A 22,773-nucleotide genomic window follows, 5' to 3' on the forward strand; every position below is an offset into this window, starting at 1 on the left:
CTCCACCAGAATATGTACAATATCAGTCGCTTGGTCATCCTATCTACTCGGTTGCATCTTATTGGGTTCAACGCTTCCCTTCGATCTTTTTTATAATAAAATGATGGGGTACCTTTATGTAAATAATAGCATGGCTCAGTATTATATTTGATAGTTAAAGCTGGATGAAAGAAGATTGCTTTACCTGAGAAAAAGGTTCTGGTTGGGGCTTTGGTGCGTGTCCGTTAGCCTGGCCAGGTGATTTGGCTGCAAAATAAAGAGATACTGTTAAATAACCTTGTAATGGTGAAATTGTATCAGCTCATTTTAGTTGTTCCAGATTAGCTGGTCAACCTTTAATGGTGGGTGATGGTGTGGATGTGTTGGAGCTTGATGGCATGCAGCGGTTGGTCCACTTGGAGCTCATAGCGGCCTTCTTCTCTGCTGTTTTATAGTCTTCATACAGTGATGCACCATACTAAAAGTGAGACCAAAAAAGCCCTTGAGAGCTTGATGTAACACATTACCTCACTACATATTTCATTTCTGCAATGATGAATAAGTTGTTTACCTTGGCAATCCGAATCCCAGTCACCCAGAGGTTCATGGACCATGCATCATCACAGCACAGATACTTGATGTACTGGGACTCTTTTTGGATTTGAGGATGCTAAAAAAAACAAATGCATCAGGCTGGACATCATTATACTCACTTTTTCCAAAGCTGATGTATTTTTTTTACAGTTTCATGGTGATCCTTCAGTATTGGCTTTCTGGTGAAGCAGAATTTGTTCATAACCTACTTATAATTGATCATTTTCCTACTGAGAGCATTCTTCCTATCTCACCATTACATCTTTAGTGTTTTGACAGTTTTATATTTCCCCCAACCCAACATAACCTCTGGAGAAAGTAACTTTAAAGCGTTTCTCTTTGTACAGAAAAACAAATTCTCTCCTGGGCTTTTAGACGTGTTAATATTGTGGCATTATTTATCCTCAGAAGCTACTAATGGCATTATTATCTTAGGGTGCTTCTAATATACTCCGACTCTGCCTTGGGTGTCATTTTCCATTGATTTCCAGTGTAGGTGATAATGCTGTAAGCATATTATTACCCACAACAGCACAGTAGAAGTCAGAGAGCATAGATGAACAGCATCACTGTTTCATTTCTATATACATTTATTTTTCTTTATGAGAATATGGTTTCAGGCTTTGTTTTAATAAAAACAAGCCAAAACATTTAAATAAAGTTGTATGTCCTCCAACTAACACTGAAGTTTAGTTTAATAGCTACGCTTCAATGACTTTTATCCTGGCTTTAACGCTAGGAGATGAATACACACGTTCAGGAGCTACAGTATATCAGCAGTAATGACTTTCTCTTGTGGAGAACCTGTAGTGCTTGATAGAAGTGAACGTTTACATGCAGTCAGATGATTTTGCTGATATAGCATTGAAATACACACACTTCTTCCAACTCACAGCCTTAATCACAACAAGTATAGCCCGAAATATAGTAAGTATAGTAACCTTAAAAAGGTTTAATCCAGTTTTCCTGTATTGTGTAAAAGCAGGGCATATGACATCATGTGAAAATAGCCTTTTAAAAAGACTCCCTGTGGAAGGTCTACATATCCTTGAACATTTTGTCATTTTTTTTTTTAAAGGTAATTCAGTTTCTTTGCCTCTTTAAGTTTGCTCAGCTACACAACTTTTATTGTAACCGTCCTTGCTGATTCTAATGTTTTTCATACAAGATAAGGGGAAAGAAAGAAAGAAAGCAGACTTTCATATCCGTCTAAAGACACCACCACCAACCCATCTCTTCTAATACTACTTGTCAGCATTTCTTACTTTTAGGAGTGGGTACTTTTACCTACTTCCTATCACTGCTGCTGGTCTCAGTTAAAAAAAAACTGAAACTTTTAATTAAATACATGGAGCAGCTGCAGCTAAAACCGGAGATCTAACTTGTTTCACTTCTTTAAACTTTTTTAGCAATACAAGTTAAGTTAACCCACAATCATCAGTTCTGTATTTATTATCTTGGATCAGTTGTGATCATGTGAAAAAAAAAAAAGAAAATTTTACATCTTGTCCAGCTGCTGCTGGATTCCATTTTCTGACTTTGCTGTTGCAGTCAGTTCCCCTTTATGAAAACCATTTACGTAAAAAGGAAGATTTGTACGCTGCCTTTGGACGTAACTGTGCTATGCTAAATGCTACTGTATATGTACGTAACTGTGCTATGCTAAATGCTACTGTATATGTACGTTCACAGTGCATTAGTGAATTGATACAGCGTGGCCGCTGCTACATTCTCTAGCTAGTTGGCGGAATAACACTACAGGCAGGATGACAGCGTTAGAGATGATAAAGAAATTTTCACAACTTTCTTTTGATGAAAAAATGACAGCTTTTAAAAGATGGGAGACAAAAACCTGAGCTACCAGACCTTCAGCAAAGGAAAGGTCAGAAAATTGTTTCTGATTTCATCAGTGAATGGACAGTTCAGCCGTCCGAGTTGTTGTCATTTTCTGTTTCCAATACAAACAAAGGATACGCTGCCGTGTCATGAGATATATTTTGTTAGAAGAGTATGTTTAATTGTTCAAGTTTCTTTAATTGTTGTTATATGATCTTGATTTTGTTAGATTAACACTTGCCAGCTGAAACATATGAAATTGTCATTGATGTCGACATTGGTGGTCTCGATTTGCAACGCCCTGCTTACCCAACCCTAGTACTCACGGCACGTCACTGCATAATACACATACACGCATACTGACACACACATCCCTGAGACGTTTTTATAGTTTTATAGTTCATTGTAGACATCACTCCAGTTGAGTTTTTGGCTTGGGGAATGGAAATAACGCGACTCCCCCAGTCAAATTCTTAGGGTACCTGGTATCCGACTTGCACAAGCCCTGAGCACACCGCTTCACCATTGTGCCTGCTCTGTGCATATTGTTTAAATAGTAACGGTTGCTCGGACGTATGATTAGACAATAACTGTTTGTGGGCGGGGTATTTTGGGAAAGGTCACATGTACGTTTTTCTTTCTCTTTCTATTTTTGTTTAGTGCTTATTCTTTTAATTGCAACAAAGTCATTTCCCCCTTGGAGGAATAAAGTACTTCTGATTCTGATTATTTTTTATCTCCTGAAATTCAATTACAATTATGTTCTCAATTACTAAAAATCAATAACAATTAATCACAATGACTGAGCCTGAAATAAATTACCCCATAAAACATAACCTTCCTCTTGTGTTAGCTTTCTGTTAGCATCTCTTATGATAACAGGTCGGTTTTGAACTATGTCTTGGATCAAAAATCTATCATCTCATTTGTTTTTCATCCCAATTTTTGTGTTAAATTAAATTAAATTAAATTATAATTGAAAGATTTCAAAGAATTTCTATGCCAATTACAATGACAAAGTAAATTATCTAAACTCATTACAATTATGCTTATGCCATAATTGTAATTAATTATCAATTACAATGATAATTGACTCCAACAATGACATCCAGTGACGTGCAGCACGAACAAAAATGACTCTAAAGTCCATTTCGTGTCAGTGCCCAGTCTGAGACTGGGCTAGGCACAGTGGCAGCTGTTGACATCAGCCTGCAGTATCCAAGCATTTCTCCAACTCACGCGCACAGCTGCTGCACCTTAGTTGTGCACTAGCTGCACGCAACTCAAACTCATCTAAATCCAAGTGTTTAGACTGTTTCACAAGAGCTGAGGTGATGATTGTGTGTGCTGGCTGCCTTTTGTCTGACCGTAGACAGAGTTGGAGTTAACTGTTTAAATCTACATGCACAGTTTTGTTATTCATATTTGATCAATTAATGCTAATGAAGACAAAACCATAATTAGAGTATAGCACCCTGAGGATTCTTGTGTAACCCATTGAGATTTGATAATACATCCATTTTTTACATTTGTTCATACTAGATCATGAAGCCTGTTCTCCTCTTCATACCTTAATTTAAAAACAAAAGGTTTGTATATATTTCTCCTAATTTTGCATAGTTTATACACCACAGGTGTAAATATGGTTTTGGGATAGTGTAAATTACCTTGAAAACAAAGCAGAAGTCCGTTGGTGCCTTGTATTTGTTTTTAAAGTCTTTACCATAGTAAACATTTACATTGTCAAACTGGACAAAGCAGACAAGGTCCCGGGATGACTGAGGAGACACAAGAAAGAGGAAAAAGATTAAAACACTGTTAAAAGTGTGAACTTTTCTTTTTTTTTGTTTTCTTTCTTGCTAAAGTGAAAATGGAAGCTATAGATACAGCAGAGGATAATAATGTCCTCTACAGATGGAATGTTAAGATACAGATGCCAAGAGATCTCAGATATATGTAAGCAAGCTGGAGGTATCTGGCAGTGGAAAGTTTGCTGAAACCACAGTGGGAGAAATTCCACAGTATCAATGAGTCTTTCCATGACAAGATATCATCTTTTCATCAAAGAAAGAAAAAAAGACCTCAATGCAATATTTAGTCTTTTAGGTTAAGCCTTTTCAAGTAGAAGTGTCTCGACTTAGCACGTTAGCAGTTAGAAGCGTATTCATTGCCTCCCCTTGACACTGAAATGATGTCCGTTGTTGGCCCCTGACCTTGGTCTTCCCTTTGGACACGTAATAAATTCCAGAGGCCCTTAGCTGGAAGAGCCGCTGCTTCCAGGATTTCTTTCCATCCTCTTTGAGGTGCAGAACCCCCTCAAGATCAGGCACAATGATGGAGGTCCCGCAGAAGTTCTCCTGCAGAGGTGAAGAAGGTATGAAGCGAGGTCATGGCTCAGAGGAGCAACACTCTAAAGACAATATTATTGAAAGGTTTGCATGTGTATTCAGGATTACATTTGACTTCATTTACCTGTATCAATATTTCTTTGTCCTTGTCTTTAAAGTCCTTGAGTGTTTTCTTATCCTTCTTCCACAGATAAAAGTTCTGCCAGAGTTCAAGATAAAACACATTAATGTAAAGAGACTGGGTTGCTGATATATGTTGATGATGTGTATTCATGCTGGTGATACAGCTTTAAAGCAAGAGGTTTGGCTTTCTCTTTGTTTACCTTATTGGGTCAATTAAAAACAGACATTTGGTCATTTCTTTGTTCGCGCTATTGGAAGCTTTTCCACTCCTCATTATTATTCTGTTTTTCTAACTTTTACTTTCTCCAGTAAAGTATAAAACTTCAGCCTTCAGGCTCAGTTTCAAATGGTGTCATAATCTAACCACCACAAATAAGTTCCACTTCCACATCAAACTTCTTCCCACCATTACCCGTATTTTCTCTTCATGCATGACTCTTTTTCACAGATAGAAAGTTACTGTCCTCAAATGTGGATAACAATCCTGATTTTTTTTTTTTTATAATAAACAGATTTAAGATTCAGAGGATCTTGAGCAGAAATCGTATCTGGTCTGTAAACCTCGCTTTGTCTTTCCATTGATTCAATATTATGACTTTATCTCCGTAGGTTGACCCTGCATCAAAGCTTAAAGAGGATTTCTGTTTGTGGTTCTTGCCACAAGTTAGAATTATAAATTAGTAATGACGCACTATATAAAAGAGAGCTGTATTTTGGAGGAGTAAAGGGAAGAAATGATGAAGTACTTTAAAAATGAGGATCTCTCACTGTTTTTTCAACTCTGACTATTTGTCTCTGCCAGCATACCGAATCCATTAAATACTGTGAGATTAGAAAGGGGGCCCATTATATCAACAAACATGCCAAGATCTCACTTTCTTTTGCTAAAACTGTTTGGTATGAAATATTGCAGTCAGGACATGAATGTACGAGGTCATCCCACAATGAGGAAAGACGTCCCATAATTCAGACAACAATTCAGAAGTGAAAAAAGCCAGATGGAGCAAAGTTGACACAACGTGGAGATAGATATGCATAGATCCAGGCCAAGAATAAGGAACTTGTATGTACATCAACCTCTGATCACTTAATACACCTTATTCACGAGATGTAACGCTAGCCTGTGTTGATTTATAAGCACACATAAAGGGATGGGGGGGGTGGAGTGGTGGTATGGGGTGGACCAACCTGGGGGTTTTTGAAAACCTCGTATTTTTCCCCAATCTCCTGAAAGAGGACTTTGTTCTCGCTGTCTCTCGTCCATGCTAAGAGTGGCTCCACAAGGTTCTCATGGTCTTCGAACGTTCGCTCTGACACAAAGGAAAACAAAAAAAGCATAGATGAACGACTCTACATTAAACCATTCCTTTTCCACCCAGTGGAATCCAATATTTTGAACAGTTAAGGGTCCATTTTAAATTGAACCTATCACACCCTGGAGAATTACCCTTTTATAGTATTTGTTGTTTAAATCAGTGGTTCTCAAACTTTTGTGGCTCAACTATCTAATTTGTCAGACTACAACCTTTATTTAAAACAACTAGAGCAAAATGATTAGAGATGTTCCGATGCAACTTTTTCACTTCCGATACGATACCGATATTGCAGCCTTGAGTGTTGGACGATACTGATATCAATACGATATGATATCAGCACGAATCATACATACTTTTATGACTTATTTTGTAGAGTGGAATGTTAGAAAAGGCTTGATCAAGTGATGTTACTCAAACAGAGAACAATAGTCAGCAACAGTAGGTATGAGAAAAACTGACCCATTTATTATTAACCAATTGGTTACATACATTTTAACCTTCAACATAATATCTACAGTATTCTACAATTGAATTAATATAATATACATACTGGAGATTTTAGATACAGTCCGATAAATCCGATATTCATTTTCTGACTGATACTGGACCAATGTTTGATATCAAGAATTTCTGGCGACCCCAAAGACATTTTTTTCTATAATTAGTTTTTGATCATTTTTGAGCTCAGATTTTTTTTTTTTTTTTTTTTACTGCAATTTAGTTGAACTAGATTTATATTTCAAGTGTATTTTAATTTTCCAGAAATTTCAGGTGACCCCTTTTAAACTCCAGGTGACCCCACATGGGGTCCCGACCCCCCAAGGTTGAAAAACACTGAGTTAGTGGCTCCTGAATAGATTTATTTCTGTAGTTTTTATCATTTCCGGTCATTTCACTCCTAAGACAGACTCTTTATTTGTTAATTTTCCACTCTCTCAAGTACCCCCTGTAGTGCCATCATGCACCCCTAGGGATACATGTACCCCCATTTGAGAAACGATGGTTTAAATCACTCCGGTTAAGCTTCCAAAACATTAGCCCACAAAACATTTTTGCCTTTGTATTATTTTTACATTGTAACTAATTCTAAAAGCTGTTCTGTTTGTGTATCAGCTATTGTTAGATTACATATGCATTAGTCCGATATTTAAACATGTGTTAAGGAAGGAACTCGAGATTGATTATTGAGTCCATAATTAATAATAAACAGTATTCTAAGGTAAATATCAAGTTTTACACAGTATCAACAAAGTCTCCCTTTACTTGTGTACAACAAAAAAAAGTAAAAACAAGAATATTTAAAACCTGCTCTACTGATCCATATCTAACATCATTCTTTAACACCATACACATCTTGAAGCATGAATTATAGATAAACTCGTAGCGCTACTGATCATATTCTTTGAACCTATAGATAATGTTATCCACAGGTTGTCCCCAAAAGTCAGCAAATGTTCATACCTTTGTTGTTGTTAGTGCTATTAAAATGGTGTACAAATATGTTTCATTTTCATAAAATTATGACTATGTTTTGTTGTAATTGAGTTTAATTAAAATAATGGAGCTTATATAACTTTTATAACATTGGAGATGGTAAAAAACAAGGTTAGGAATGTGCTTCTCCTACTCATGTTTTCCTATATATACCGTAAATGTTTTTACTCATAATATAATTTGCCTAATTTGTGTAAACACAGTTAAAATAACAAGAGGAACCACAACACAGGCAGATCATCGTTTCACATGAGTAATATTGTGAAACCAGCAAAGTGCAGCCTTTATATCAGCTAAATTTAAAAGGAAGGAAATTCCACTCACTCACATCAACATATACTTCCTTTTTTAAGATTTGAGCTCATGCTTCTCTACTTGCTGAGAGTCTTCAGGGTCCTGGACCATGACTCATTCAATGCTTAAGGGAGAAACACGTAGGACAGAGGACTATAGCCACAATCACTCCTGTGGCTTTGTTTGAGACTAACACAGAATGCAAAGTCACAAGGGGACAGGCAAACTATAGACCAGTGGTGTCAAACTTCAGGGGCCAAATATAAAGCAGTTTGATCTTAAGTGTGCCGCTTAAAATGATGTATAAAATTGTATTTATTTTGTGACAAATTTTAGTTTAATTATGAAAAATTATGAGAGGTAATTTCAGAAAAATTGAGCCCTTTGAACAACTTGAGATTTAAAAATGACTGCAGTCATGTGATAAAAGCATGTGAAATATGCAATTATCCAAATACTGTGGAGTTTCATTCAATTAGTTTTGGTAATTTACACAATAATTCATGTTTTTTGTGTATTTTTCACTTTTTCCTGCATGCGGGCTGAATTGGATGTTCTAAAGGGCCGGATTTGGCCCCCGGGCCTTAAGTTTGTCACGTGCTCTAAACCCATTTTTCTCAAATGGGGGTACGTGTACCCTTAGGGGTACGCAATGACACTAAGTGCGAAAAAATGGAAAAATGATAGTTATAATAATGATGATGAAAATGATCTTAATTAGAACATGAACTGTAAATACACATGTTCGTATTGGTCCCATACCAGGCGGGAGATGACTGGAAATTATAAAAACTATAAAAATAAATCCATTCAGGAGGCACTAAGTACTGTTCTTTTCCATTTATTTACAAAGTCAGATTATTGCAACTCATTTATTCCATGATTATGATCTATAGTTGTTTTTTAATTGTATTTTGAGCAAAATGTTGGTAGTCCACCAAAGGAGGTACTTGGAGTCAGAAATAAGAAAAAGTGGGTACTTGGGCCAAAAAAGTTTAGGAACCACAACTCTAGACAAATAGATTGAAGCCAAAATTGACAAAAGCAAAATACGAACAAGGACGGATCAAATTCACCCACATTAACCATAGTCTACAGGTCATGTATTACAGTAATTTGTATGGTGTGCCAGAAACTTCTCAGCCAAATGAAATAGCTTGGTTAGTTTGGAAGTGCCGTTTCGCTTCATTCATTTATTAAAACAAAATAAACAGTCATTCTTAAATGTCCCGCTCTGAAATGAAGCAGAGTCAATGTTTTATTTGACAAAATCTCCAAGAGTCTAAATCTAGAATCTCTAAATCAGCAGAGCTCAGTGTGAAGTCAGTTTCGCAGCAGAATGATTGTCTTTCATAAACGGGCCGTATTAGAGCCGGCTCCAATAAAACACAAGCCTTTCCTTTAGCTTGGATGGATTTAAAGGGCACTAAACCTCAAAAACAGATTAGGAGCACAATGCTCCACCTCCTGTCTGCACACACACACACACGCGCACACACACACACACGAGGCAGTCGGTCTCTAACGTGCAAGTACATTTACATTTAGTTTTAGCATAGTCTCCAGTTACAGGTTAGCAGTCGCGACATCGGTAAGCATTAAATAAATCACTGGCGGGGTTTCAGACCATAGCTTGAACATTACGGCCATTTAACGGATGGCGTGACTTTGCTGCTGGACTGAGTTATTAGGAGTAAAGAATAAAATTTCCTTTGAACTCCATTAACCACATGGTACTTTTGGGTGCTGCTGTGCATGGTGAGCACATGGGTGAGTTTAACAGCACGAAACTGCTTGAAAAGCCTCTTGAGCTGAGCGGGTGTTTATTGGGTTTGACTTGCCTTGACTTTTTGTTGATAAAAATTAAAGGTCAGCGCAAATGTTAACAGTCAGAACACACATTGAGCACTTTGGGGGGGGGGGGGGGGGGGGGGGGGGGGTGCAGTCAATAAAAAAGGGCGCTAGAACAGTTTCTACTGTTTTCACTAACAAAGACACAGGAGTCCTTCCAACCTTTTGGCCATGAGTCAGACGGTCTGCATAGGGGAACGCTTGTCAGCATGACGGCCTATAAATAGCAATCTGTGTGTCAGACAGCAAATTTAAACCTGCGCCGGGATGTGTGTGATGTGTGGTTTCCCTCACACGGGAATAATAGCGATACTGCAAGAAGGTACATATCTTAAAACCTCTTTATTTTTAGATGTTTAGTGACATACTGTAAAGCTTAACAATAAACAATTAATAGAATCCGTGAGAAAACAATATCACAAGATAGAAACTCAAGATTCAATTACAAAGTAAGTCAGATGATTGTTGTTGATTATGATACATCTAGAATAGACCTGTCAAGCAACTTTTCTACCAGATATTCCAGAACTTTTTAGTTCTGGGCCTTTTTTTCCTCAAAATGATTAATGTACAGTATGTGTTTCCACCACATTACAACTTCCCACTACGACATACACATGACCCGCAACATAAGCAACAGCAGTGGGAGAAAGTCACCAGACTTTAATCATGCCAAAAATGTCCCGGTGTCATGGTCTGGGTTCACATCATACTGAGATTGTATATGAGCATATTTGCGCGTGCGCGCACATGTGCACTACGAAAAATGAATTCTTATTTATTCATTTTTGTTTATTTTTGTTTTTAAAGTGAACGGACACGTGTTTTATTTGTTTATTGGATTAGGGGTTAGGGTCAGGTTAGGGTTATAATCTCAGTACGGAGGTAAACTCAGACCGCGACACCGGACCTGGTTTTTTAAACGTAATCAGCTCGAATTGTGGTTAACGGATTGGATCAAATCTTGAAAATGGGTTTTTTTAAAAGAAAAAAAAAAACATTTTATGTAATTGGATTAAATCACAGAATCAAACCTTTAGTTTGAGTTTTTGAGAATATTTTAGAATGATTGGCATCACTTTGGATCTGGATTAAACTGATCCCATCAGAAGGGTGGATTCAACGTGGATTTCCGGCCCAAAATGTAATGAAACTTTAAAAGTGTATCAAATAAAACTAATATTTGGATCATGCAGTATAGCCTACAATTAATTCATAAGGTTTTTTTTAATTATATTTGTTAATCCATCTGGCTACAGTAATTAGGTAGGCTATAATGTATTCAGCCTTTCAGTATAGACCTACAGCAAAGTAAAAAAGAGTGGAGGCAGACATGGTAACAGGTGGCCAATAGTGGTCCAAAAGTGGCAAAAACATGGCAAGAAAAGAGTGTAAAATAACTAAAATGGACCGAAAAAATGGCCACATAAAGAAGAACCAGGTGGTATGTAATGGCAAAGGGTAGCTTTAAAGAGCAAAATGTGGCAATCAATAGTGAAAAAGATTAAAATTTGGCAAGCAATAGTGAAAAAGGAGCAAAATGTGAAACCAAATAAGGCAAAATGTAGGGTAAATGGAAGCAAGTGGTATTTATTGGGCAATTGTTAGCTTATTTGGATGACAAGTGGCCCAAAAAAAAAAAATGAAAGAAAGGACAAAAATTGGATAAAAGCGTCAAAAAGAACTTGCAAAAATGGACAAAAAATAGGAGAAAAAAAAGCGGTGTTTATTGGCAACAGGTAGCTAAAGAACTTTAAAAAGGTGCAAAAATGGGGCAAAGGAAGTTGCAAAATGGCTAAAGGAAAAACCCTTTCTAGGTTTTCTTGGGGGATAATTGAAATTAAGACATAAAAAGCCACATGTTGAGAATTACTGACTTAATAAAAGCTTCTATGTCGTGTCTGTTGATATGGGCTGGTCTGGACAATTGTCTTGGGATGACGATGTTGAATGCTAGACTGTAGTTAGCAAACAGCATTTAAACATGAGTCAAGTGTCCTTGTAGTCAATGTGTGACCGGGCTGTGTAAGATGGCTGCATCAATGTCACACCTCCACTACACAGACTTTATTGTATTCTAGAAAGATAATAAAAGAGGCTTTCTATGTTTTACTAGGCACTGTGGTAATTCTCTGTACCATTGTACCAGATGTTTCTTAATCCACGCTTAAGAGTGGTCCCCTTGAACTTCAACAATTCCCTCACGTGTTACCCAAACCATATGAGAGCTAAAATGGGAGCACACATTATAGGATTTATGCCATTTTCTTGTTTTAAAGATAACCTTAAATATCAGATATTCCATAACATTTGTGTGCCACAGCTGCATATAATCATTCTTGAAATTAAAGTGAAAAAATATTGACTGCAACTTTATTTTTAGTGTGTAATGGCTTTTCCATTCGCATTTGATTACCACTGTTGTAGCAGGGAGTAAAGTGAGTGTCTGTGAAAGATGCAGAAGATTGAATGATTAAAAAATGTGAATAATCTCTGTAATGATTTAATAAAAATATAAGAAAACAGGAAAGGCAACGCGGTTGAAGAAAGTACCACTCGTTCTGCTCCAAGGCAGGGATAAATCAGAAAGCTTCGATTTCCACTGGACAGGGAGGATGAGTGACAGTGTGCACCAAATTAAACCCACCTGTCTACACGAGGTGTGTGTGTGTGCGATAAAATGCTAAGGAGTGTGAAAAAGATGGATGGGTGAACTCTCAGTGTTTCATTGTGAGCTTGCTGCAGTGTGGCCCCCACTCTGCCAACACAAACACGGTCTTGTCCCTCACACCGTGATGAAATGTGCCCCACAGAGTGTGTCTATGTGTGAGTCAGTGTTCATTTGTTGGATTATTCATCAACTTATTTAAGAGGCCATTAAAGTAGTGATTAAACTTCTATTTCTCTGCATTACATCTTAAAAACCTTTCAGTTTTCTGCAAATTTCATTTTGGTATCAGTGGTGTAGCACGTCTTGTTTTCAAGCCCCAACTTGCGTGCTTGGGTCCTTTCTATGTGGAATTTGCATGTTCATGTTCTTCCCGTGCTTGTATGGGTGTTCTCTGATTTCCTCCCACATATCTAAAAACATGACTGTTGTCTGTCCGTGTGTGTATGTTTGCTCTGCGGTGGACCGGCCCCCTCTCCAGGGTGTACCCCTTCCTAGCGCTCGATGACAGCTATGATTGGCACCAGCTGACCCCCTGCCCCCTTGACAAAGGAGTAAGTGGGTCAGAAAGTGATGGATGCATTGATGAATGGACAGGTAACACAAAACGAACATACTTTTATCCGTTTAGTTGTTGTGTGCGTCGAATGGTTGTCCACTGTGTTTTCCAATGAGCTTTAAAGCATATGATGGATATCAGGAGGTAAAAGTATTCCTCCTGCTGCCTTTGTCAACACTCATATCATCATTAAAAAGTTATAAACCTGTCGAATCTGCAGCCATACTTTCCCACAGCATGTCTCACTGCAGGTGATTTACATATTTATGTTTGTCATACAATATTTAAAGGTATACTTACCCAAATTACAAAGACAGCTCAACTGAATGTAGCGGTGCACATAAAGGGTGCGCAGGTGCGAATACGCAACCAAAATGCCCATGTACAATAAATCAAATGTTATAACGCACAACTGCGCAGCAAAGATTGTGGCTCCGTCTACATCTCAGACAAACAACAACAATATTACTTCTGCCAGTGTGCTGAACAGAGAGGTCTTGGTGGAACCTCCAAAATGTAACCATTTGTTTCTTTTTTTTCTCTGCTATATTAATTCTTTGGGCCCATAAGTCAATGCACGTAATTAGGGGGCTGTGATTTTTTGTATGAAAAGCACTTTATAAATAACAACTTTCACGTGATCGTCCTCTCTTGTCAGAGATACAACACTTTGCGCTCTTGTATTTGACAGCATAGCGGAAGCACCACTACACTGAACTCTGGAAAATGTAGTACAAATATATTCCCAATATCACTACATAGGTTAGCTATAACTCTTGTCTTTGCAATCTAACACAATATTTCTTTTTTTTTAATTTACCTGTAGTTTAATCCAATGACTTGTTCTTGTTTGTAGACATACTCTATTCCCTTTAACCTCATTTTTAATTGGTGAGATTTGTCTCTTTATAGGCACCAATTGTCTTTTTCTGGTTAACTTAGTATGTTTGTCATCTACGACTGCCTTTTCCAGCAGACATAGGGCATTAGGCAGTGTCAACCCCTCTAAATAGGACGCCAGTCTATCGAGCAGGGTCGAGCCTTAGTAGGGGTTGCGGTACCTTTTCACCAACCAATCAAAAAGGGTTTGAAAAAACCATTTCCGCTACTTGACTTCCATCAAAGTCGAAGTCGAAGTAGAAGTAACCCCAACCCAACCCTTTTTGCAGCTGGTCGGATGAAATACCGATCAAGACCGGACAATAAGATACAATTCAGAAGCAAATAAGAAGAAGGGTGTGTTTCTGCCTTTGAAGGGGGTGTACCTGCTTACAAACCAAAACGCCCCTTTTTGCTGCTAGTCAGATGAAATTGAGTCTATTGTAGGGCTTTGGTATATTTGGTGGTTTAATCTAGAGTTTGCGTGAAGAATAACCGCTGTAACTTACGCAGTTGGAGCTCATGGTTTGTCTCGCAGAGGCTCCAATCCACATTGCAGTCACAGTGAGTCTTCTCAAACATGTTATCCAGTACTTCTCGCACGGTTTGCCTCTCGTCAACCATCAGAGTCTTGGCGCTGCCATCATTCATAAGGACCTTAACAACCAACTGTTAAAGAAAGAAATAAAATCAGTTCACTAATTTTTCCCATGAGGTAACAGTGGGCAACCAGAGGTGCCCTGCGAGCAAGTTTGTAAGATGAAGGGTGTTGCTCCAACATGATCTCATGGTGGATCGTGAAACTTTCACGTTAATTAATCCAGTGTTTTATGAGTGACAACATTATTTCCTCACTTTTTCAGGTAAGTACTATTAAAGCCACCCCGCAGACTTTGTGACCTAAAGAGTTGACGCATATGAGTTCTTTTAAATGATTCCTCATGCCAATATACAGCGTTTGACAGTATCAATGCTCCGAGGGGGCTGCCCTCTTGAAAAACCGACTATGTAAGTTTGGAGAAGACGGACCGTCATTGTCCAGGTCATGTGACCTGGAGAATGCCTGGAGAACATTTCACTTTACGGCAGTCACGTGACCACAGGCTCTGATGTACTAATGGAGCTAAGGCTTTTGCTACTATTTGCTACGGTTTAAATGATCAACTTACAGAGTTAATAAAGGATGTCTTCACTCAGAATGTAGGCTTATTCAACAGATTAACCACTTTAATTTTGCGCTGATAAATTGAGGAAGTGTAGTACAGCCCTCGCCATCAGCCATCTGCACTGTAGTGGGAGGGAGGGAGTGAAGGACGGGAGAGTTGTCCCTTGAAGTTGCTTAAAAAGTTCAAATTTTTCGATTTTGAGCGATGAGGTCGCGTTTGACTTAGTCGCTTAAATCACGCAAATCACGTAGCTTGAGGGGGAATAACTTGAGGTCGCGTCATTTACATTAATTTGAATGTAATCTAATCGCTTCAGTCACTTCAGTCGCGCTTGGTGTGAACGCACCTTCAGGCATTTTGCGCAAGCGACAGATTCCTACTTACATAAAACTAACTTTACTTTTCTTTAAAAATGAGTCGATGATCTCTCTTCAACCAACAGGTGAACTACTGTCTGCATACACAATCAAAAGACATGAGAGGCTGGCCCGACTGACTGTTTGTTGATTTTTGCGACAGTGCTGCGGCGCTTGTTGCCACCAGGGGCACTTGACATGAAAGTTACAGGTCTTGCGCCCCTAGTGGCCAAAAGTTACACGGTGTTGTTTTAATGAAATAACTTTCAAATCAGAAGTCCTTTTTTAATTCCAGGTAGAAATTACTTATAGTTATTCCAATTGAAATACATTAATTTAAAATTTGTTCTAAAAAGCGTGAAAATTTTTTTCAGGTCGCACAAAAAAATTGACAAAAAAAATGATTTAGGTTACAGTTTCACAATTCCCAATTCCCACATTCAGACTTGAAGAAAGAGGCAAAAACTATAGAGATGATGCTAATGTTTAGCTAGTTACGTGCTAGCTTAGCACGAAAAGGTTCAAAACAGGGCAATAACTAGCCTACTACAAAAGCTGTTTCTACATTATTTCTCTATGATAATGTTGAGGGGGTAATAATGATTTAGGCCAGTGATTCTCAACTGGTGGGTCGGGACCCAAAGGTGGGTCGTGGACCTGAACTGGGTGGGTCGCGGACAGCTGCTCAAAACCAAATGAATACTTAATTTCTATTCTGTTGGGCTTGTCTTTTATCTTGAAAGAAACTTTTCTTTTGACAAGCATGCTGTAAAATGCATGCTGCACAGGATAATATACAGATTTATATTCAAAAAATGATTATACTGTATATGTGTATTTTCAACAGCGATTTTTGAAAAACTAACTTTGGTTGAATTCTGAAAAAAAGTGGGTCGCGATTTAATGACCATGGCAAAATATGGGTCTCAGGGTGAGACCAGTTGAGAACCCTTGATTTAGGCAACCTTCTTAACAGAATAATACATGTTACACTTTACTAAACCCATCAATTCATGGCTACATATGGAACACTTGCTATTTTCTTTAAGGGTTGAAAGACAAATGGTGACAACTAAGCTGTTGCAGACAGTTTAGGTTTTCGGTTTATTTTGAGGATTCCATTTAAGGCACATGAAGCTTATTTATTTGTCAGTTTAATGACAAGCTGCATTAAATGGCCGTTTATTTTTTCCCAAAACAGTTGCTACATCATTCTTGAAGCTCTCGTCTCTGACTTTTGAGAATACATCCTCAAAATCTGTTGTGAAGTTTCACATTAGGTACAGCTGTGTTTAATTTTGGTCTGGCACACAGCAGTGCTGTGACAATTATATGGACTCACACTTCCGCTGATGTGGGGAAAAATGCTTTGAAAATATGAAGGCTTTCACAAAACCAGTCGTCTTCCTTCAGTCAAGAACATTTATAATTCTAGGTTGTGATATTGACCCTCTTTTATTTATATTTCCCTGTAAATCTCAAATATAAAGATACAACAAACATTTGACTAAACTCAAACTCAACTCTCGCTGCAAAGCAATTCTGCTGGAACCACCAAAAATGTATGGTTATCTTCTGCTTTTAACATTTAAGTGATAGATGTTTCATGTTTTCTCAGTTTTGTTCCCATGCATATTGACTCATCTGGAAAAGCGGTTTGCTTGTATGTCTTTTAGATCTTTGAAAAATGTGTAATTGCACTCCAAACAGGAAAACAAGTCCTAGACTATATGCCACACCCGTTGAGATCATTTAGTGCAACAATGAGTGAAAATGCAGGACTTGGCAATAATATTAGGCTATTATTCACAACACTTATGAAAAAAAAGAGTGCTTTGACGTTATTCTTGTGTCAGACTGTGGATGTTGCATGGGAGCTTGCGTGTCTCGGCTTTTGTGTTTTTCTTTGAAGATGAGAATGTGTCCGTATAGAGGAAGCTGTGCTGTCCTGCAGGATGTTGGCTGTATGAATGTAGCCATCCATTATTTTTGATTGATTGCTCTTCCAAAGGAAAGAAAGGATGGAAGGGTTTTGGTCTGTTTGACTATCAAATCCTTTATAGTGATGTCCAGGCAGCCATAATTCTTCTCATCTTTACAGCCTATTGTTGTCAGAATAGAGAACTGGCACTAAGCCAGCATTTCTTACCTTTTTCACTTTAGCTTCCTTTAGCTTCTCAAGAGCGAGTTTGATTTTGTCAGCTTTCACCTGCGCCTCAATTTCCTCCTGAGTAGAAAAACAACAATTTAGGTGAAGATTAAACAGTTCTAATAGTTAGTAACTCATACACGATTGGGGAAGCTCCGAGCGGGGCTTCCCTCTTGAAATACCGACTATGTAAGTTTGGAGAGACGGACCGTCTTTGGCCAGGTCATGTGACCTGGGGAATGCCTGGAGAACGTTTCACTTTACAGCAGTCACGTGATGACATCCTCGGATATACTCATTGGGCTAAGGCTTTTGCTACTATTTTTTTGCCTGTTCGACTCCTGGTCATGGCCGAGGCAAGCAAAAAGTTTAAAACCGCTTCTGAGTAGGCCGCCGAAATCCATCCCCAGACACTGCCCCGTGCACGCTGAGTCGCCCATTTGCCCCGACAGCGGCCGCCGTGCCGACCCAAGGGAGCAGGGGGGGAGCGCCACCGACGTGGCGAGGAGGACTGAGCGCCGGGCCTCTGGCAGCGGGGAGAGGAGGGCGGTGGCGGTGCGAGCCCAACCCTTAGAGCCCATCCTTATCCCTAAGTTACAGGTCAACTACTGTCTGCATACACAATCAAAAGACAAGGGAGGCTAGCTGTTTTTTGCGACAGTGCTGTGGCACTTGTGGCCACTAGCTAGGGGCGCTTGACGTGAAAGTTACAAATCTACCGCCCCTAGTGGCCAAAAGTTATACAGTGTGCCTTTAAATATAAAACAAAACTTTACCTTTCGGGTATAATGCTCTGTTTTGTGTTTTACTCTTTCTAACCACCATATTTCCACGTTTTTTTAAATCATTGTCTAGCTTACCGGACTTTATTAAATCAGGGTGGATTTCACTTTTTTTTTTGGATATCCACTCATCATGCAGGTGCACACCAAGGTGTCTGCTTTCTTGGCTGCTTTAATGAACCTGTACACGTGTGCTCAACAATGACGCATTCTGTGCAGTCTGAGCCCAGCTGGTGTTTTTTTACCTCAGGATGGGAATGAGGTAACAACTACTGTTAAAGCAATAACCCTCCTGTCTGGTCACCATCTACCTCCAACAGAGCAGCGTCTTACTTCTCACTGAAACCTACAGCTATTGCTCTTCCTACACTTTCCTTACAGCCGCGTGAATTTGATCTGTTCCAGACAGACTGTATATGTAACAGATGCCTCATCCAGTGTCACTATGATCTCACTGTCCAGCCATTATTAAAGTAATATTACAGTTCTTAGCTCCAAAATGACAAACGGAAGTGACCAGAGAAGTATATAACTGCTAACTTAGAATGTTATTATTTTCATATAGAGTTAAATTAATCAATTTAATAAAATACAATAATTTTGTCTGAGAAAACAAGTGGTAACCCAAACGCCTCCACCCAGAAACATCAACTGGTAACGAAGGGTGGAAAATAATAATTTGAAAATCAAATAAGTGTGATTTTACAATTGACAACTATGAATCGATTCCTAAATTTCAAAAATAGATTATTTACATGTTTACTTTTGCCGGCTGTCATAAACTCTGTCATAAGTTATAACAAAACATTGTGTAACAGACTCAAAGGTGAAAGTAATGGATTACTGTAAATGAGTTGTTTTTATGTGCACTTGTAATTCTTTCTAAATCAGTCATTTCACTTGTACTTGAGCATGTTTTAAAAGAAGTAAAGACATTTTACATTTCTACACCCAACAATTACTGAGTATATTATAATTTTTTGTTTTGAAATGATCAACAGACATTGTAAAATGACCAGACAATAGCTGACCAACCGGATTAAACGTAATGTACGGCGCCAAAGCAGCATTGAATGTGGGTTTATTTCTCAGTTTTAGAGTTTGTAAATTTAGCTATACTTAGAAGCCTGACATTTTTTTAGATGTTCACTGTATGCAAGGGAACCGTGGCAAGATTTATGACCACAACTAAATGTGGGGGGGTGAAAGAAATGAGTAACTTTTAATTTGAGTACTCATTAATTGAGCTACTTTTTACTTGTACTTGAGTTACATATATCAGCACTGCTCAGGGGCTGGGCAGGGGAGGCCGATGTACCAGGGGGAAGCACACCCGGGGTGAACCTTGGCCTGGCCGAGGCCATCTGGAGGTCATGGAGCAGGTAGACTGCCCGAGGGTGAAGACCCAGGGTGGGGGTGCAGCTCACCGACTTTCAGACCCTAGGAAGCCTTACTGCTGCAACTTGTTATGACTTTTACTTCCTCTACAGTGAGCCCTGTTAAGTTTCATCTGTATTCATGTTTTCTCTGTCATTTTTACTTTCTCCTGTGGGCCGAATTGGATAGAGCTTTGAAAGGTTCATAAAATAAAAATAAAAAATTGAGTCTTATTTATAAGAGCTTACATAGGTTGGCTGCACCACCTCTTAACAACTACATTAAATACAAAACAACTGCCTTGAGGACCACTAGGGTCAAACGTCCTGTCCTACAAAAGCAGCGTCCAGTGGAACAGTAAACCAACCACAGTGAGGGAAGCCCCCCACTTACATATCAGAACGGTTCTCACACTCAAAGTTTAAGTACTGCATTAAAGCTGCTTCTCTATTCCTACTCACCATTGTGGGTTTTGAAGACTTAGGAGGTGGAGGGGGAAAAGGAGAGGTAGTGGAAGAGGAGGGGGTGCTCGCGTTGCTGCCACTGTTGTTGCTAGTGAGGGACTCAGGAGAAGCAGCACAATGTTGGATGTTTGTTGGGCTTTTGTGTGGAGGTGGTGGAGATGGCACCTGCAGCTCTTCAATCTGAGCTGCGAGTCTCTCCTCCGTTGCATTAAGGTCGGCCACCAAATCAGCCATGAGAGCATCCAAGTCATTGTCCTCTAGTTCATTAAGGGACTCTGGAGATGTAAAAGAAAGAGTTTGGCTGTAAAATTTAAATAAATAAAAGCTTGACATGGACAATTGTACAGAACGAGGGCTGTCCTTAATTTCAATTATCGTTTATATTTCCTTTAACCTCTGGAGCAGTTTGGATATGTTCATCCAGCTTCATAGTACAGGGCCTAAATGTTTAGCTAAAACTGTCAATGCTTACCAACCATGGTCTTATTGTTGCACACAGGAGTGGTCTGGGACAAAAATTCAGCCCTGACATATTCTGTCTAGACCAGCCCACTACATTATCAGCAAACAAACACCATGTAGAAGCCATTATTAACGGGGCAGTATTATGAAAAATTCACTTTATATGTTCAGTATACAGATAACCCAGTATATAAAGAATATGGAGTGTGATCACTCACAATCAGTTCCATTTTTAGTAGCCGTTATATCGCCTCGTATTGCCTTTGATGTGATCTGACGTGTTTGTGACCCAATGCGACGCAGCAGTTCTGTGTTTAGAATATGTGCGGACAACAAGTAAGTGACGTAGCAGCTCTGGTGAGTGTTAGAAACAGCTGACTGACTCCACTGCATTTTTTTGGGACCCACAATCACAATAGCCTCTTAAACTGCCTTGTGTTTTACTGTAAAGTGCAGTTTTTTGGCTGAAAACAGTAACAACAGTGTCTGGATAGCAAAAGAAAATTGCGATGGTGATCACCCTGTCAGAGCGAGGCATGAAGTCAGCGTCTATAGACACGCCCACTCATGCATATGCATGAAGGCCCCAAAACCGCCTGTTTTTAGAAGCATCATTAAAGGGACTTTTCAGGGGGCTAAAACTCCAGAAAACAGGCGAGTTTGTGAAAATAAAGCTCAAATACTAAATACTATGTTTTTAGGGTTCTTAGAACAAATGGAGATGGGTGAAAAATAGCACAATACTCGACCTTTAAGTCAGTAATGCTGAACATGTGGCTCTTTATGTCTTAATTTTTATTATTATTCCCACACAAAACCTGAAAAGGGGAAACTTTTTAACCCCTTTTTACCTATTTCCTTTGGCCTTTTTGCAACTTCCTTTGTTCTGACACTTTTTTCAAACTTTAGCTACCTTTTTCCTTTTTGTTTTCCTAATTTGTTTTCCTATTTTTTAAGTTCTTTTTGACACTTTTATCCAATTGTTGTCCTTTTTTTCATTTTTTGGGGACACTTTTCATCCTTTCAACCTTTTCTCAATAAATACTATTCCTATCTTTTTTTTCCCTACATTTTGCATCATTTTGTTGCAAATTTTTCCCTTTTTCACTACTGTTTGCCACATTTTGCCCATATTAGCTACCCTTTGCCCTTACATACCACCTGGTTCCCCTTTATTTGCCCCTCTTGACTGCTTTTTGCCCATTTTAGTCACCTTACACTCTTTTCTTGCCACAGTTTTGCCACTTTTGAACCATTTTTGGCCACCTGCTAACGTCTGCCTCCACTCACTCATAAAAAAACCCCAAAAAAACATAGCTGACCGCAACGGCCCACTTCGGGATGATGCCCGGTGAGCCAGATGGCCAGTCCACCCCTGGTTGCACATCAAAAAAATGCAAACCTGTTTCAACTATAAGAGGGCACTGCAAAGAAAAAACGTGCACGTGCAAAAACACATTCAGTATCTCAATGTTAGAACTTGACTTTGCTTAAAAGGGTGAAGTTTTACTGCACATGATAAAAGAACCACTCTTATTTTGTTTAGTTTTGGGTGTTACTATGGTAATGGCCGATTACGCCCTTTTCTACATCAAACGGATAATGTGAGATATATCCGTTTTTACAGCTTTTGTTTTGTTTAATGTGTGGCTTTACTATTAGTCTACTGCTTCTTCCTCATCTGTATAAAGTAAAAAGTGAGTCATTGGATATGCCACAACTTAGGCATCTGCTAAGTATAATGTCTGGCAAACTCTGATATCAGTTTCCACTTTTAACATTTTTCAAATGTTCAAATATGTGATAAATCATGCCAACACATGGTTTATGCATCGCAACCAGTCACTGTGAAGCTTAAAGTTGAGTTTTTTTCAACACAACAGACAAATGTTGAGTCACCGTTCAGGTCTGTGAAGCCAATGGAGAAGTTGGGTTCCTCGGTGGGGCCGGGGACGGACGCAGGAGGGACCGTCTCCTGTCCAAGACTCTGTAAAGAAAGAAGTGAACAAGGTGGAGTGTTTATAGTGCATGAAGACCATTTCTGCACAAAATCCCAGAGGCTCAGTAAACTAATCC

The 22,773-nt window shown here is 38.8% G+C and overlaps 1 protein-coding gene across 1 annotated transcript in view; it reads right to left on the minus strand.

Annotated features, from left to right (window-relative positions):
* apbb1ip (amyloid beta (A4) precursor protein-binding, family B, member 1 interacting protein) overlaps window positions 1–22,773 on the minus strand; it is a 34,980-nt gene that overhangs the window by 3,936 nt on the left and 8,271 nt on the right. Inside the window, exons 3-13 of the mRNA XM_028434284.1 lie at window positions 22,597–22,684; window positions 20,233–20,510; window positions 17,613–17,690; window positions 14,451–14,610; window positions 6,069–6,190; window positions 4,882–4,956; window positions 4,623–4,766; window positions 4,077–4,187; window positions 551–649; window positions 334–457; window positions 185–246 (exon numbers count right to left, since the gene is read on the minus strand). Coding sequence (XP_028290085.1) covers window positions 185–246; window positions 334–457; window positions 551–649; window positions 4,077–4,187; window positions 4,623–4,766; window positions 4,882–4,956; window positions 6,069–6,190; window positions 14,451–14,610; window positions 17,613–17,690; window positions 20,233–20,510; window positions 22,597–22,684 — 1,341 coding nt within the window. The remainder of the gene's footprint in view (window positions 1–184; window positions 247–333; window positions 458–550; window positions 650–4,076; window positions 4,188–4,622; window positions 4,767–4,881; window positions 4,957–6,068; window positions 6,191–14,450; window positions 14,611–17,612; window positions 17,691–20,232; window positions 20,511–22,596; window positions 22,685–22,773) is intronic.

The sequence above is a fragment of the Gouania willdenowi genome, chromosome 20, assembly GCF_900634775.1.
Source record: "Gouania willdenowi chromosome 20, fGouWil2.1, whole genome shotgun sequence".
Lineage (NCBI taxonomy): Eukaryota > Metazoa > Chordata > Actinopteri > Blenniiformes > Gobiesocidae > Gouania > Gouania willdenowi.